Source organism: Prunus dulcis, chromosome 4 (assembly GCF_902201215.1).
Source record: "Prunus dulcis chromosome 4, ALMONDv2, whole genome shotgun sequence".
NCBI lineage: Eukaryota > Viridiplantae > Streptophyta > Magnoliopsida > Rosales > Rosaceae > Prunus > Prunus dulcis.
The window spans coordinates 8,591,686-8,607,071 of record NC_047653.1 but is presented as its reverse complement, the minus strand read 5'-3'; the positions used below and the strand labels follow the sequence as shown (position 1 = coordinate 8,607,071).

Sequence of the window (15,386 nt, the reverse complement as noted above, 5' to 3'; positions counted from 1 at the left end):
TATGTAACATACGCAAGATGAATTGAAGGTGCACCACTATATTTACCATTGCATACCCCATTTCTACCACAGTTGAATTTAAGTAGAGGCTGAGTTGTGCTAATCCTTGAATTCCATTTAAGATTTGACATGCATGCATGATGGCTATTTTGGGCTCTTTTTGAGGTTGCAAAAGTCAAATATGTTAACCAAAAGCGAAGCTTCATGGCTGCTGGGTATTTGTCATGTGGGTTTATATGAGAATTCTACAATAAATTTGTTTGGCAATCTACCACTGGAGATGACACACACACACGTGGTCAATTATCAGCCATCAACTTGGTTGAGTCTTTTTCCTCTGGTGAAATGGACTTGTATTGCATGTCCTAATTGCCCAAAGTCCATGAGTTTCTTCCACAGAGACCAACTTTCCAAACCAAGGTGCCGTGTAAAATAAGAAAACCAAGTCTAACAAATATAGGCTTACTTATTATCAGTACAGAAACATATTTTGTACTTTTACGTTTTGGTACTTCCATCTCCTCTGCATAATTTCGTTGGATAAGTATATAGTCCCAGAATATCAATGCAAGCCTTGAGGAACCTTTTTGTGTGCTTCTTGTTTTTCTCCTTCTTAAGAATTTCAACTACAAGCACACTAGACACAATCACTCCAAGTAGATATATTAGAGATGGTGAAACTCTAGTTTCTGCAGGTGGAAGCTTTGAACTTGGATTCTTTAGCCCCGGTGCATCAGAAGGCCGATACTTGGGAATATGGTACACTTTTGATACTGAGGCAGTTGTATGGGTAGCCAACAGAGAAACACCACTTGGCAATTCTTCAGGAGTTTTGAAGGTCACTGAGCAAGGAGTTCTAGTCCTTCTCAATAGCTCAACCAGGATTGTATGGTCATCAAATTCATCAACAACTGCAGGGAATCCAGTGTCACAACTTTTGGATTCTGGAAATCTTGTTGTGAAAGATGGAAATGAAACTAACCCTGATAAATTCTTGTGGCAGAGTTTTGATTATCCTTGTGACACATTCCTACCAGAAATGAAGCTTGGTTGGGACTTAGTTACTGGTTTAGATAGGTACGTCTCGTCTTGGAGGAGCACAGAAGATCCTGCTCCAGGAGAGTTTTCATTACGGATGGATCGTCGTGGTTTCCCACAAGTTGATACTATGAAAGGAGCTAAGATAGTGGCTACAGCAGGGTCATGGAACGGCATTTATTTTACAGCATATCCATATCCTCCACAAACACGGGAAAACCAAATACTTGGGTATGAATTTGTGTTGGACAAGGATGAGATCTATTACGAGTACAGACTCCTAAACAGGTCCACGTTCTCAAGATACGTACTGAACCCATCAGGCATTGCACAGAGATTCACATGGGTGCACCAAACACATAGTTGGGAACTTTCCTCTACATTCCAAGCAGATCAGTGTCAAAATTATGCCTTGTGTGGCGCATATACTAGTTGCAATATGAATGTCTCTCCATCATGTGAATGCTTGAAGGGATTTGTTCCAAAATCTCCACAAGATTGGAATTCGGGATATTGGTCTGATGGGTGTGTTCGAAAGATTCCATTGGCTTGCAGCTATGGAGATGGCTTCCTAAAGTACACTGGTGTTAAATTGCCAGACACATCTTCCTCATGGTTTGATGAGAGCATGACCCTCAAGGAATGTAAGGGATTATGTTTGAAAAACTGCTCATGTACGGCATATGCAAATTTAGATGTCAGGGAGGGAGGAACTGGCTGTTTGCTTTGGTTTGGTAACCTCACTGACATAAGACAATTCACTCCCGGTGGTGGTCAAGACCTCTATATACGGATGGCAGCTTCAGAACTTGGTAGCTCTTTGACTTTTATTTCATCTTATTTTTGTTTTTCTAGCCAATGACAATATCACAATATACTTAGAGGTTAAGGGAAAATGAGTTTGTCGTCTACTTTTTATGTTTTTCTTTTGGAAGGGTGTTTGATGGGGGCAGAAGTTAGAAGCAGCATGGTTAGAATCACTGAGCTTTACCTAGATCTAGGTCCATAGTAAAAGTCGAACTACATGTTCTTCTACCCAATGGTAATAGCATGAAAACCACAAATGGTGTTATTTCTTGGGTTGGCCTGCTTCATGTGCAGTTATGCAGAGCACGGCTAAAATAAGTTGGTGTTAGATTCAGAGTATCTGCATCATGATAAATTTTTTACCGAATTGCATGAAAATTTTGTTTTAATTGTGATATTTCAGATGGAATTGAGAAAAAGAGCAAGCTCAACAAGGAAAAGCTACCTGGAATTCTTATCAGCTCTGCAGTTTTTCTTGTCGGAACGTTAATAATTGGATTGATATTGTATATACGGAAGAAGAAACTCAGAAATCAAGGTAAAAATTGAATTCTTTCGAATACATGATTGTAAAATTCGGGCACAAAAAATTAAATCAAAGTATCTGTACTATGAAATTTGCATTAGATTATAGTGTGTGATTTTCTTGTGTTCCAAGATTTGGCTTAGGGTTTCGCATTGAACCAATTAAATTGGGACACATGGCATATTGTGATTTGACCAATTGATTAACCAATAGAATTCTTACACATCTATTTATCCATGCTGAGGAGATCTCCTTGTCATTTCAGGAGTCAGAAGCATAGATTGCAGAAAAGATTACCTTGGAGAAGACAGGGAAAACATGGAGTTACCACTATTTGATTTGAGCACCGTAGCTAAAGCCACCAATGACTTTTCAAGCAGCAACAAGCTGGGAGAAGGTGGTTTTGGACCTGTGTATAAGGTAACAATATTTTATGCAACTAAAGTGAGCTATATATTTGATACAAGTTTTAAGACTTTTCCAAACGATGATCCATAGGGTACATTGATAGGAGGGGAAGAAATTGCAGTGAAAAGGCTTTCAAAGGATTCCGGACAAGGACTGCGGGAGTTCAAGAATGAAGTTATACTGATAGCCGGACTTCAGCATCGCAATCTTGTAAAGCTTTTGGGTTGTTGCATTAAAGAAGATGAAAACATCTTGATATATGAATTCATGCCCAACGGAAGCTTGGACTTCTTTATTTTTGGTATGGTTCTCTCTAAAGCCAACATATGGCTTTTAAGTCAATACCATTCTTCGCCTTTAATCTTATATATACAAGGATTCAATGTTGCATAGAGTTAACAGTCTCAAATTTTCTTTAGATCAAGAGGGACAAAAGTTGTTTGACTGGCCTACGTGCTTCCACATTATTGGTGGAATTTCTAGAGGGCTTCTTTATCTTCACCAAGACTCTAGATTAAGGATTATCCATAGAGATTTGAAAGCTAGCAATATCCTGCTTGATGATAGTATGAACCCTAAGATTTCAGACTTCGGCCTCGCTAAAACATTTGGTGGTGATCAGAGTCAGGGTAATACAAAAAGAGTGGTTGGAACGTAGTAAGTATATTTAAATATGGTTACATTTTACATTGTGCTGTTTTTGTTGAATTTCTTACTCACTGCAATTTGATTGTGCAGTGGTTACATGTCTCCTGAATATGCAGTTGATGGAATTTTCTCGATGAAATCTGATGTCTTTAGCTTTGGAGTTATACTGCTAGAGATGCTGAGTAGGCAAAAGAACAGGGGATTTTCTCACCCAGATCACCACCTTAACCTTCTTGGACATGTTAGTAACTTAGTATAAAGCATTAAGTACTATCATTTTACTTTGAAGAAACTAGTGAATTAGATGGTGCAATCTTCGAAGCACCTCCTTGAATTCAATGACATGCCATATATGCCTAATAACATATCATATATGTTTCAATTTTTTAAGGCATGGACACTATGGAATCAAGAGAAACCATTGGAACTGATTGATAAGACATTAAGTGATTCGTGCACCATATCTGAAGTTTTAAGGTGTCTTCATGTCGGGCTGTTATGTGTGCAAAGAGTGCCTGAAGATAGACCAAGCATGTCATCTGTGGTTCTGATGTTGAGCAGTGATATTACCTTGCCTCCACCAAAGCAGCCTGGTTTTTACACTGAACGAAGTGTCCCCGGATCACCATCAAGGATGCCCCCATGTTCAGCGGATAATTTCATTACAGTGGTAGAGGGACGGTAGATCATGATTCTGGTGATTGTTCATGCTTCTCTCTACCATCACATACTGGATATGGCTGGTTGTTTACAACCTTAGCAGGAAAACTATGACCTGGGATTGTCCATATTATGCAAGAAAGAAGTGATTGAATTAAAGTTTGCTTGGAGCAGTTCCTACCTTACAACAAAGAAAGGATTTGGGGTTTTTGGGTTGTTGCAGAAAACCAACCAAGAGTGGCCCAGTGGTTTGTCCGCCATTTGGGTAAGGCTTTGGGGTTCGGTTAGGTTTGCTTCCCAGTTCGAGTCCCAGCAGTAACAACACCTGGTGGCTAGCGGCGGGCTTAGATCCGCGAGTGGGGATTAGTCGAGGTGCGAGTAAGCTGGCCCAGACACCTCATGGTACTTACCAAAAAAAGAAGAAGAAAATTTCACTATGGTTTTACTCCCCCTAGGTATATAAAACTGTCAACTAACAAGCAGAAAATATGTGATAAGAAAAACAAGCTTGCTTGGAAATATTATTTCCAGAGCTCAAATTGTTGTGGGCAGAGCAAGCATGCATGTGAAGGTTGTACTTAACATAGGAGGATTGCATTGCACTGACATGCAATAGTTTCTGCTCTAGAAGTAACGTTTTCAAAGAAAAAGCTTTCGTTCTTCAATATTAATCCATATTTTGATTTAAAGTTTTTTTTTATTCTGCTTGGCAATCACAAACATGACTGAGTCGTTTAATCATCCTGGCTTTGAATTGGGCCATTGAAGCACTCAAAGTGTAAAGCTTTATGGATTTATGTTGTCCATGCTCGCCAGTCTGGTTCAGGAATTTGGTCGGACATGTGACGGGCGCGTGGCAAATTCTAGGAATTACAGTAAATTACAAGAACCTAAGGCTCAGGTGAGATGAGAGATGTTGATGGGTAGCTTAAATCATGGATAAATACTCTTTTAACCATTTGATAAGGTTTTCAATGTGGTCTGAATTTACATTTCCTTGGTTGACAGAAAAATGTGAGAGAAACTTATGTGACTTTTTCATGTGTGTTCAAAGCAAAAACATTAGAAACGAACTGATCATGCAGTGTGAATATGTTCAAGTTTTGATCAGTTTTGTCAACAAATGAATCATTTTCGTATCTTTTCTAAAAGAAAATACAAAAAATACAAAAGTCATAGCAACGATTTGTCTAGTAGACAAAATTTTAGTCTTGGTAAGGCTTCTCGACAATCTATTTCTTTTGTTTTAGTCAATTTATGGGTTGTCAGCTTCACTGAGTCTTCCTCTTGTGACCAACATGTGTATTAATTTATGAGTTTCTTTTGCTGAGACCAAGTTCTTTTAAACCAAGTTGCCGTCATTGAAGAAATCCAAGCCTAACAAAATACTTAATAGCCTTGAAACTTGACACAGAGGTTGAAGGAAGAAAGCCATAATCATACTAATAGTTGTCCATACTAGACATATTGCATCTTAAATTTCAATTTGATTGGCAATCTAGACTGTATAATAGAAGCACTGTGTGAACTGAAGAAAATTGACATATACCAGGTTGAAGTATCCTCCATGACTGTCGTATTAATATCTAGAACGCATATAGAAGTACATCTCCAGGTAAAGGTGGACAGAGAAGGTAGGGCCTTTTGAGGCTTACTTTTAAATAGTATCCATAGAGACCAAACAAGCTTATAGCCAATCGAACGCTTGAGATCTTCCAATTTACTTCTTCCAACTTCTCTGCATATATGTTATGTATTGCTTTTTTTTCTTCACTAAAGTTATGCATTCTTATCAGAATATCGCCTTGAGAACCCTTTTTGTGTGCTCATTATTTTTCTCCTTCGTGAGAACCTCCATTACAAATACACTAGGCACACTCTCTCCAAATCAATATATTAGAGATGATCAAACTCTAGTTTCAGCAGGTGGAACCTTTCAACTGGGATTCTTCAGCCCTGGTAAATTGACAGGCCGATACCTGGGGATATGGTACACTATTTCCAATGAGATAGTAGTATGGGTAGCCAACCGAGAAACACCACTTGATGATTCTTCAGGAGTTTTAAAGGTCACTGATCAAGGAGTTCTTGTCCTTCTCAATAGCTCAAACGGCATTGTATGGTCATCTAACTCATCAAGAACTGTAGATAATCCAGTATCACAACTATTGGATTCGGGAAATCTTGTTGTGAAAGATGCAAACGAAACTAGCCCTGATAACTTCTTGTGGCAGAGTTTTGATTATCCTTGTGATACATTCCTACCAGAAATGAAGCTTGGTTGGGACTTCGTTACTGGTTTAGAAAGGTATGTTTCGTGTTGGAAGAGCACAGAAGATCCTGCTCGAGGAGAGTTTTCACTATGGATGAGTCCTCACGGTTTACCACAACTTTTTGTTATGAAGGGAACTAAGATACAGACTAGATCAGGTTCATGGAACGGCGTTCAATTAACAGGATCTATGAGACGATCAACCCCATCTGAGTTTGAGTTTTTCTTAAATAAGGATGAGGTTTATTATGAGTACAGACTCCTAAACAGGTCTATTCCCTCAAGATATGTATTGACCCCATCTGGCATTGCACAGTGGTTCATATGGATTGAAAATACACATAGTTGGGAACCCTTCTTTTCAACCCAACAAGATGAGTGTGAAATTTATGCCTTCTGTGGTGCATATTCTAGCTGCAACACCAGTAATGCTCCTGTATGTGCATGCTTGAAGGGATTTATACCAAAATCGACAGAACATTGGAATTCACAAAATTGGTCTGATGGGTGTATTCTAAATACTCCATTAGCTTGCAGCTATAAAGATAAGTTCTTTAAATACACTAGCTTTAAATTGCCAGACACATCTTCCTCATGGTTTGATAAGAGCATGAGCCTCAACGAATGCAAGAGATTATGTTTGGAAAACTGCTCATGTACCGCATATGCAAATTTAGATATCAGGGATGGAGGAAGTGGCTGCTTGCTTTGGTTTGGAAACCTCATTGACATAAGAGCCTTGCCATCTGATTCTCAAGACCTCTATATACGGCTGGCTTCTTCAGAACTAGGTAGCTTTTAGAATTTTGTCTGATCTCACCTTTGGTATTCTTTCCAATAATATACAACATTATCACTTATTTTCTGAGGTCAGGGGAAATGAGTTTTTTTTTTGTCTTTATTTTTTATTTTTAGAGGGGGTTGAGGAGGTAGTAGTTATAAGCAGGTTGGTAAAACTAGAGCATTTTCTACATCCGGACCATAATCATGGAAAGATTTCAGAGTTTTGGTTTCTTGGGACAGCATGTTGATGTGCCTTTGTATCACTGTCTTTCTTTTCTGCAGGGTTTTGGTTAGGTCCCCTCTGCTATTCTTGTTCTCTTTATGTTTCTTGTCTATTAATAAAATTATGATCAAGGGGACCGGCGGGGGCTCCCAGAATGTGTTGATCCCCTCTTTGAGGGTTGTGGACGTTTGTGCATGAGCTAATCTGGCATAATCCATTGTTTTATTTATAAAAAAAGGAATATTAGAATCTCAATTAACTTCAACATGAAAAATTGCTCTCCAAATGACGTGCTTATTATATTGCACTTGTGATCTTTCAGATGACATTGAGAAAAAAGAGCAAGTTCAAGAAGAAAAGGCAAGCTGGAATTGTAATCAGCTCCGTACTTTTTCTAGTGGTAATGCTAATAGCGGGGTTTATCTTGTATATACGAAAGAAGAAACTCAGAAATCAAGGTACATTTCTCAGACATGGACTTAATCATGTTAAATAGACGATTGCAAGATTCTGGCACAAAACATAAAAAATTAATTAGATAGGGGTTAGCATTAATTTCATCAGTGCAACTGTCCACATCTAGCTGAAGAGATCTCCTACTGTTTCAGTAGTCAGAAAAAAGGATGACCTTGGAGAAGACCGGGAAGACAGAGAGTTGCCACTAATTGACTTCAACACAATAGTTCATGCCACTAATGGCTTTTCAAGCAGAAACAAGCTGGGGGAAGGTGGTTTTGGACCAGTATACCAGGTAAGATAAAGTAATTCAACTAAAACTAGATTACTTTTGCGTCAAGTTGGCTTTTCTGAATGATGATCCATTCCATAGGGTACATTGATAGGAGGAAAAGAAATTGCAGTAAAGAGGCTTTCAAAGGATTCTGGACAAGGAATGAGGGAGTTCAAAAATGAAGTTATACTGATAGCCAAACTTCAGCACCGCAATCTTGTAAAGCTTCTTGGTTGTTGCACTCAAGATGACGAAAAAATCTTAATATATGAATTCATCCCCAACAGAAGTTTAGATTTCTATATTTTTGGTATGTTCCTCTCCCAACTCAACCACATAGCTTTTGAATCATATCATCCTCCCCTTATATACTTATTATTCAACGTGGTACTGAACTAATTAACATGCTAAAAAAATTTCAGACCAGGAAAGAGCGAAATTGCTCGACTGGCCTAAGTGCTTCCACATTATTGATGGAATTGCTCGAGGACTTCTTTATCTTCACCAGGACTCTAGATTAAGGATTATCCATAGAGATCTGAAAGCTAGCAATATTTTGCTTGATAATGATAAGAACCCAAAGATTTCTGACTTTGGCCTGGCCAGAATATGTGGTGTCGATCAAAGTCGGGGTAATACAAAAAGGGTGGTTGGAACATAGTAAGGCTTGAACTTATTTTATTGTTGAATTTTTCATTCTGCTGTTTCTGAGATTCTTTCTTACTGCAATTTCATTTCCCAGTGGCTATATGCCCCCTGAATATGCAGTAGATGGAATTTTCTCGACGAAATCAGATGTATTTAGCTTTGGTGTTGTACTGCTAGAGATATTGAGTAGGCAGAAGAACAGGGGATTTTGGCATCCAGATCACCATCTTAACCTTCTTGGACATGTAAGTGCAAAAACTATTTTATTTTGATGGTGCAATCCTCTAAGTACTTCCTCCAATGGCCTGCCATTTAAAGTATACTATTATAGAGGGTATGCAAGTAACAATTCTCCTTTTGTTATGTACATAGAGGGATAGGGACATGAAACCTAACCTGCCAACATAACAAATGTCTTAATATGCTTTAGGCATGGACACTATGGATCCAAAATATTCCACTGGAACTGATTGATAAGTCGCTAAGCGATTCGTGCACCATATCCGAAGTGTTACGGTGTCTTCATGTGGCTCTGTTATGCGTGCAACAAGTACCTGAAGATAGACCAAGCATGTCATCTGTGGTTCTAATGCTGAGCAGTGAGGTTGCATTGCCTCCACCAAAGCAGCCTGGTTTTTACACCGAACGAACTCTACCGGATGATCTGTCAAGGGGGCGTGATTTGTCGGAAAATAATTTCAGCACTACATTGTTAGAGGCTCGGTAGATGATTTTCAATCTGTCTGGTGCCTATTAATGCTCCTGTGTACCGTCACCAAAATGTGTTTGGCATGTAAGCTTGACTTGAACCTTGTAGGCTTAGATGCGAAACATTGACTTAAGATTATTCATATTGGGCACCACACATGTTATTGAGTTATAAGTTAATTTGGAGCAGTTCCTAAGGCACAAACAAAAAAATTTGGGATTGTGGTAGAAACTTTAAGGAGCTATAGGCTTGCTGTTATTTTTCTTAGCTCTGTTTTGCTCCCCCAGAGAAGTTAACAGCCATAAAATTTGTCTAGATTTGTATTCTTATGGCACAGACTTATTGTTTTTGTTGATAAAAAATCCTGTAATGGGGAGCAACTGGTGCCAATGATTGGTTGATTCCCGAGTATTTTACTGTCTTTATTAAAGAACCGAAATATTTATAAAAAAATCTATGCAATAAAAAAATATTGATGCTATATATGGCGTAATAATCCAACCCTAGAAGTAGAGCACCAGATCTCAGCCCAAAAAAAAAAAAAAAAAAAAACTCAAGAACAGCAGACAAACAAAAATACCAAGCTACAGAATTGTTAGCTCAGCAGCAACACATTGTGAGAAATTAAAAGAGCAGAGCAGACTTGTTGAATGTAGTTGGTTCGAAATTTGCCAAGCGCTCAAAGTGTAAAGCTTTATGGATTCATGTTGTCCATGCTCGCCAGTCTGGTTCAGGAATCTGGTCAAACACGTGACGGGCATGTCGCAAATTCTCGGAATTACAGTAAAATTACAAGAACCTAAGGCTCAGGTGAGATGAGAGATGTTGATGGGTAGCTTTTAAATCATGGATAAAAACTCTTTTAACCATTTGATAAGGTTTTCAATGTGGTCTGAATTTACATTTCCTTGGTTGACAGAAAAATGTGAGAGAAAAACTTGTGACTTTTTCATGTGTGTTCAAAGCAAAAACATTAGAAACGAACTGATGATGCAGTGTGAATATGTTCAAGTTTTGATCAGTTTTGTCAACAAATGAGTCATTTTCGTATCTTTCTAAAAGAAAATACAAAAGTCATAGCAACGGTTTGTCTAGCAGACAAAATTTTAGTCTTGGTAGATACTATAGTATATTACACATATACTTGAATGCTGATGAAATTTTATTATGACTTTATTTAGCTTTGTTGAATTTCAGACTTTGATGACACCAGCTAACTGCTAAGCTCATCTTTTTCATATGAACAAGGTTGTGACAGGAAAAACAAAAGCTTGCTTGGAAACATTATTTCCAAAGCTGAAAATGTTATGGGCAGAGCAAGTATGCATGTGAAGGTTGTATTTAACATAGGTGGATTGCATTTCTCTGGCATGCAACAGTTTCTGCTCTAGAAGTAATGTTTTCGAAGAAAAAGCTTTCATTTTTCAACATTAATCGAATTTTCGATTTCAAGTTTTGTCTCTGCTTGGCAATCACAAACATGACTGACTCGTTTACTCATCCTGGCTTTGAATTGGGCCATTGAAGCACAGGACCTGACATGATGGTGATTTTAGATGTTGAGGTTGGAATGATCAATATGTTTACTGAAAGACGTTGGATTTTCAGAGACACAAGTGAAGCTTCATGGAAGCTGGGGGAGAGGTCTTTTTCTTGCTCAGTAAGGCTTCTCGACAATCTATTTCTTTTGTTTTAGTAAATTTATAGGTTGTCAACTTCACTGAGTCTTCCTCTTGTGACCAACATGTGTATTAATTTATGAGTTTCTTTTGCTGAGACCAAGTTTTTTTAAACCAAGTTGCCCTGTCATTGAAGAAATCCAAGCCTAACAAAAGACTTAATAGCCCTGAAACTTGACACAGAGGTTGAAGGAAGAAAGCCATAGAGACCAAAACAAGCTTATAGCCAATCGAACGCTTGAGATCTTCCATTTTACTTCTTCTAACTTCTCTGCATATATGTTATATATTGTTTTTTTCACTAAAGTTATGCATTCTGATCAGAATATTGCCTTGAGAACCCTTTTTGTGTGCTCATTATTATTCTCCTCCGTGAGAACCTCCACTACAAATACACTAGACACTATCTCTCCAAATCAATATATTAGAGGTGATCAAACTCTAGTTTCAGCAGGTGGAACCTTTCAACTGGGATTCTTCAGCCCTGGTAAATTGACAAGCCGATACCTGGGGATATGGTACACTATTTCTAATGAGATAGTAGTATGGGTAGCCAACAGAGAAACACCACTTGATGATTCTTCAGGAGTTTTAAAGGTCACTGATCAAGGAGTTCTAGTCCTTCTCAATAGCTCAAACGACATTGTATGGTCATCCAACTCATCAAGAACTGTAGATAATCCAGTATCACAACTATTGGATTCGGGAAATCTTGTTGTGAAAGATGCAAACGAAACTAACCCCGATAACTTCCTGTGGCAGAGTTTTGATTATCCTTGTGACACATTCCTACCAGAAATGAAGCTTGGATGGGACTTCGTTACTGGTTTAGAAAGGTATGTTTCGTCTTGGAAGAGCACAGAAGATCCTGCTCGAGGAGAGTTTTCACTAGGGATGACTCCTCATGGTTTACCACAACTTGTAGTTATGAAGGGAGCTAAGATAAAAACTCGATCAGGTTCATCGAACGGCCTTCGATTAACAGGATCTATCAGTCGACCAAACCCACTATCTGAGTTTGAATTTTTCTTGAATAAGGATGAGGTTTATTATAAGTACAGACTCCTAAACAAGTCTATGCCCTCGCGATATGCATTGAACCCATTTGGCATTGCACAGTGGTTCACATGGATTGAAAACACACATAGTTGGGAACCATTCTTTTCAACCCAACAAGACCAGTGTGAAATTTATGCCTTTTGTGGTTCATATTCTAGCTGCAACATCAGTAATGCTCCTGTATGTACATGCTTGAAGGGATTTATACCAAAATCGCCAGAACAATGGAATTCACAAAATTGGTCTGATGGGTGTGTTCGAAATACTCCATTATCTTGCAGCTATAATGATGGCTTCTTTAAATACACTAGCTTTAAATTGCCAGACACATCTTCCTCATGGTTTGATAAGAGCAAGAGCCTCAAGGAATGCAAGGGATTATGTTTGGAAAACTGCTCATGTACGTCATATGCAAATTTAGATATCAGGGATGGAGGAAGTGGCTGCTTGCTTTGGTTTGGAGACCTCACTGACATAAGAACCTTCGAATCTGATTCTCAAGACCTCTATATACGGCTGGCTTCTTCAGAACTAGGTGGCTTTTAGAATTTTGTCTGATCTTACTTTTGTTCTTCTTTCCAACAGTAGATAACATTAATTATCACTTATTTTCTGAGGTCTGGGAAAAATGAGTTCGTTTTAATTTTTAAGCAGTTCGGTAAACCTAGAGCATTTCCTAGATCCGGCCCATAATCAGGAACAGATACTTGTTTTTCTACCCAGAAGTATTACCATGAAAACCAGAAGTGTTGTTTGGTTGTCTCTGCTGTTGGCCATGGTGCTCAATCTGCAGTTATGTAATGCATGCTAAAATAAGTAATATTAGAATCTCAATTAACTGCAACACGAAAAATTGTTCTCCAAATGACATGCTTATTATATTACACTTGTGATCTTTCAGATGATATTGAGAAAAAGAGCAAGTTCAACAAGAAAAGGCTAGCTGGAATTGTAATCAGCTCTGTACTTTTTCTGGTGGGAATGCTAATAGTGGGGTTTATCTTGTATATACGAAAGAAGAAACTCAGAAATCAAGGTAAATTTCTCAGAGATGGACTTAATCGTGTTAAATAAATGATTGCAAGATTCTGGCACAAAAAATTAAATCAAAAGTATTTTTACTATTGGACCCAAAAAAAAGTATTTTTACTATGAAAAATTCATTAGATACGGGTTAGCAACTTTAGCATTAATTTCGTAAGTGCAACTGTCCACATCTAGCTGAAGAGATCTCCCACTGTTTCAATAGTCAGAAGAAAGGATTACCTTGGAGAAGACCGGGAAGACATGGAGTTGCCACTATTTGACTTGAACACAATAGTTCATGCCACCAATGGATTTTCAAGCAGAAACAAACTGGGAGAAGGCGGTTTTGGACCCGTATACCAGGTTTAAAAAAAAAAAAAAAACTAAATTTAGGCTTATTTTTGGGTCTAAAGTTGAGCAATTTTGTGAAACAACATTTATTGACTTTTTTGAATGATGATCCATTCCATAGGGTACATTGATAGGCGGGAAAGAAATTGCAGTTAAGAGGCTCTCAAAGGATTCTGGACAAGGAACGATGGAGTTCAAAAATGAAGTTATACTGATAGCCAAACTACAGCACCGCAATCTTGTAAAGGTTCTTGGTTGTTGCACTCAAGATGACGAAAAAATCTTAATATATGAATTCATGGCCAACAGAAGCTTGGATTTCTTTATTTTTGGTATGTTCCTCTCCCAGTTGAACCACATAGATTTTGAATCATATCATCCTCCCCTTATATACTTATTCTACTGAAATTCAATGTGGTACTGAACTAATTAACATGCTTCAAAATTTTTCAGACCAGGAAAGAGCTAAATTGCTCGACTGGCCTATGTACTTTCACATTATTAATGGAATTGCTCGAGGACTTCTTTATCTTCACCAAGACTCTAGATTAAGGATTATCCATAGAGATCTGAAAGCTAGCAATATTTTGCTTGATGATAATATGAACCCAAAGATTTCTGACTTTGGCCTGGCCAAAATATTTGGTGGCGATCAAAGTCGAGCCAATACTAATAGAGTGGTTGGAACATAGTAAGTTTGCAAACTTATTTTATGGTTGAATTTTGCGCTCTACTGCTTTTGAAGTTCTTTCTCACTGCAATTTCATTCCCCAGTGGCTATATGCCTCCTGAATATGCAGTAGATGGAATTTTCTCGACGAAATCAGATGTATTTAGCTTTGGTGTTGTACTGCTAGAGATACTGAGTAGGCAGAGGAACAGGGGATTTTGGCATCCAGATCACCATCTTAACCTTCTTGGACATGTAAGTACAAAAACTATTTTATTTTGATGGTGCAATCCTCAATACACCTCCTCCAATGGCCTGCCATTTAAAGTATACTAGTATAGAGGGTATGCAAGTAACAATTCTCCATCTGTTGTGTACATGGAGGGATAGGGACATGAAATCCAACCTACTAACACAACATATGTCTTAATTTGTTTTAGGCTTGGACACTGTGGATCCAAAATACACCACTGGAACTGATCGATAAGTCGCTAAGCGATTCGTGCACCATATCTGAAGTGTTACGGTGTCTTCATGTGGCTCTGTTATGCGTGCAACAAGTACCTGAAGATAGACCCAGCATGTCATCTGTGGTTCTAATGCTGAGCAGTGAGGTTGCATTGCTTCCACCAAAGCAGCCTGGTTTTTACACCGAACGAACTCTCCCTGATGATCTGTCAAGGGTGCGTGATTTGTCAGAAAATAATTTCAGCACTACATTGTTAAAGGGTCGGTAGATGATCATCAAACTTTCTGATGCATGTTAATGCTCCTGTCACCAAAATGGGTTCGCCGTGTAAGCTTGATTTGAACCTTGTAGGCATAGCTGGGAAACAATGACTCAAGATTTTCATATTATGCAACACACATGTTTTTGAGTTATAATTTAATTTGGGGCAGTTCCTAGGGCACAAACAAAAAAATTCTGGGTTGTCTAGGATGTGGAAGAAATTGGAGGAGCTATAGGCTATATTGGTACTTAGCTCTGTTTTGCTCCCCAAGGGAAGGAAAGAGCCATAAAACTGGTTTAGATTCGCATTTTTATGGCAGACTTATTGTTTTTGTTAATATAAAATCGTGTGAATGGGGAGCAACTGGTGCCAATGATTGGTTGATACCCGAGTTTTTTGTTTTGTTTTGTTTTGTTTT

At 38.2% G+C, this 15,386-nt stretch overlaps 2 protein-coding genes across 2 annotated transcripts; both read left to right on the top strand.

The window, feature by feature from the left end:
• Positions 1-455: 455 nt before the first annotated feature.
• LOC117623896 (G-type lectin S-receptor-like serine/threonine-protein kinase At4g27290) lies at positions 456-4,752 on the top strand. The gene is made up of 7 exons (XM_034354916.1): positions 456-1,850; positions 2,249-2,383; positions 2,637-2,791; positions 2,870-3,080; positions 3,199-3,436; positions 3,518-3,668; positions 3,819-4,752. The coding sequence occupies exons 1-7, from the start codon at positions 566-568 to the stop codon at positions 4,110-4,112; spliced, it is 2,469 nt and encodes an 822-aa protein (XP_034210807.1). The 5' UTR covers positions 456-565; the 3' UTR covers positions 4,113-4,752.
• A 1,116-nt stretch (positions 4,753-5,868) lies between these two features.
• LOC117625261 lies at positions 5,869-15,331 on the top strand. Its single transcript, XM_034356853.1, has 14 exons — positions 5,869-7,150; positions 7,688-7,791; positions 7,949-8,116; positions 8,195-8,405; positions 8,518-8,755; positions 8,838-8,925; positions 9,174-9,466; positions 11,614-12,725; positions 13,092-13,226; positions 13,440-13,579; positions 13,689-13,899; positions 14,021-14,258; positions 14,342-14,492; positions 14,678-15,331. Exons 1-14 carry the CDS (start codon positions 5,869-5,871, stop codon positions 14,972-14,974), a joined length of 4,668 nt encoding a protein of 1,555 aa, XP_034212744.1. The 3' UTR covers positions 14,975-15,331.
• The last annotated feature ends 55 nt before the right edge of the window (positions 15,332-15,386 follow it).

Coding starts and splice junctions, on each gene's coding strand:
- LOC117625261 (XM_034356853.1), top strand. CDS start 5,869: ATGCATTCTTATCAGAATATCGCCTTGAGAACCCTTTTTGTGTGCTCA. Junction 8,756..8,837: donor AAAAGGGTGGTTGGAACATA/GTAAGGCTTGAA, acceptor TTCATTTCCCAG/TGGCTATATGCCCCCTGAAT. Junction 8,926..9,173: donor GTGTTGTACTGCTAGAGATA/TTGAGTAGGCAG, acceptor AATATGCTTTAG/GCATGGACACTATGGATCCA.
- LOC117623896 (XM_034354916.1), top strand. CDS start 566: ATGCAAGCCTTGAGGAACCTTTTTGTGTGCTTCTTGTTTTTCTCCTTC. Junction 1,851..2,248: donor GATGGCAGCTTCAGAACTTG/GTAGCTCTTTGA, acceptor GTGATATTTCAG/ATGGAATTGAGAAAAAGAGC. Junction 3,669..3,818: donor ACCTTAACCTTCTTGGACAT/GTTAGTAACTTA, acceptor CAATTTTTTAAG/GCATGGACACTATGGAATCA.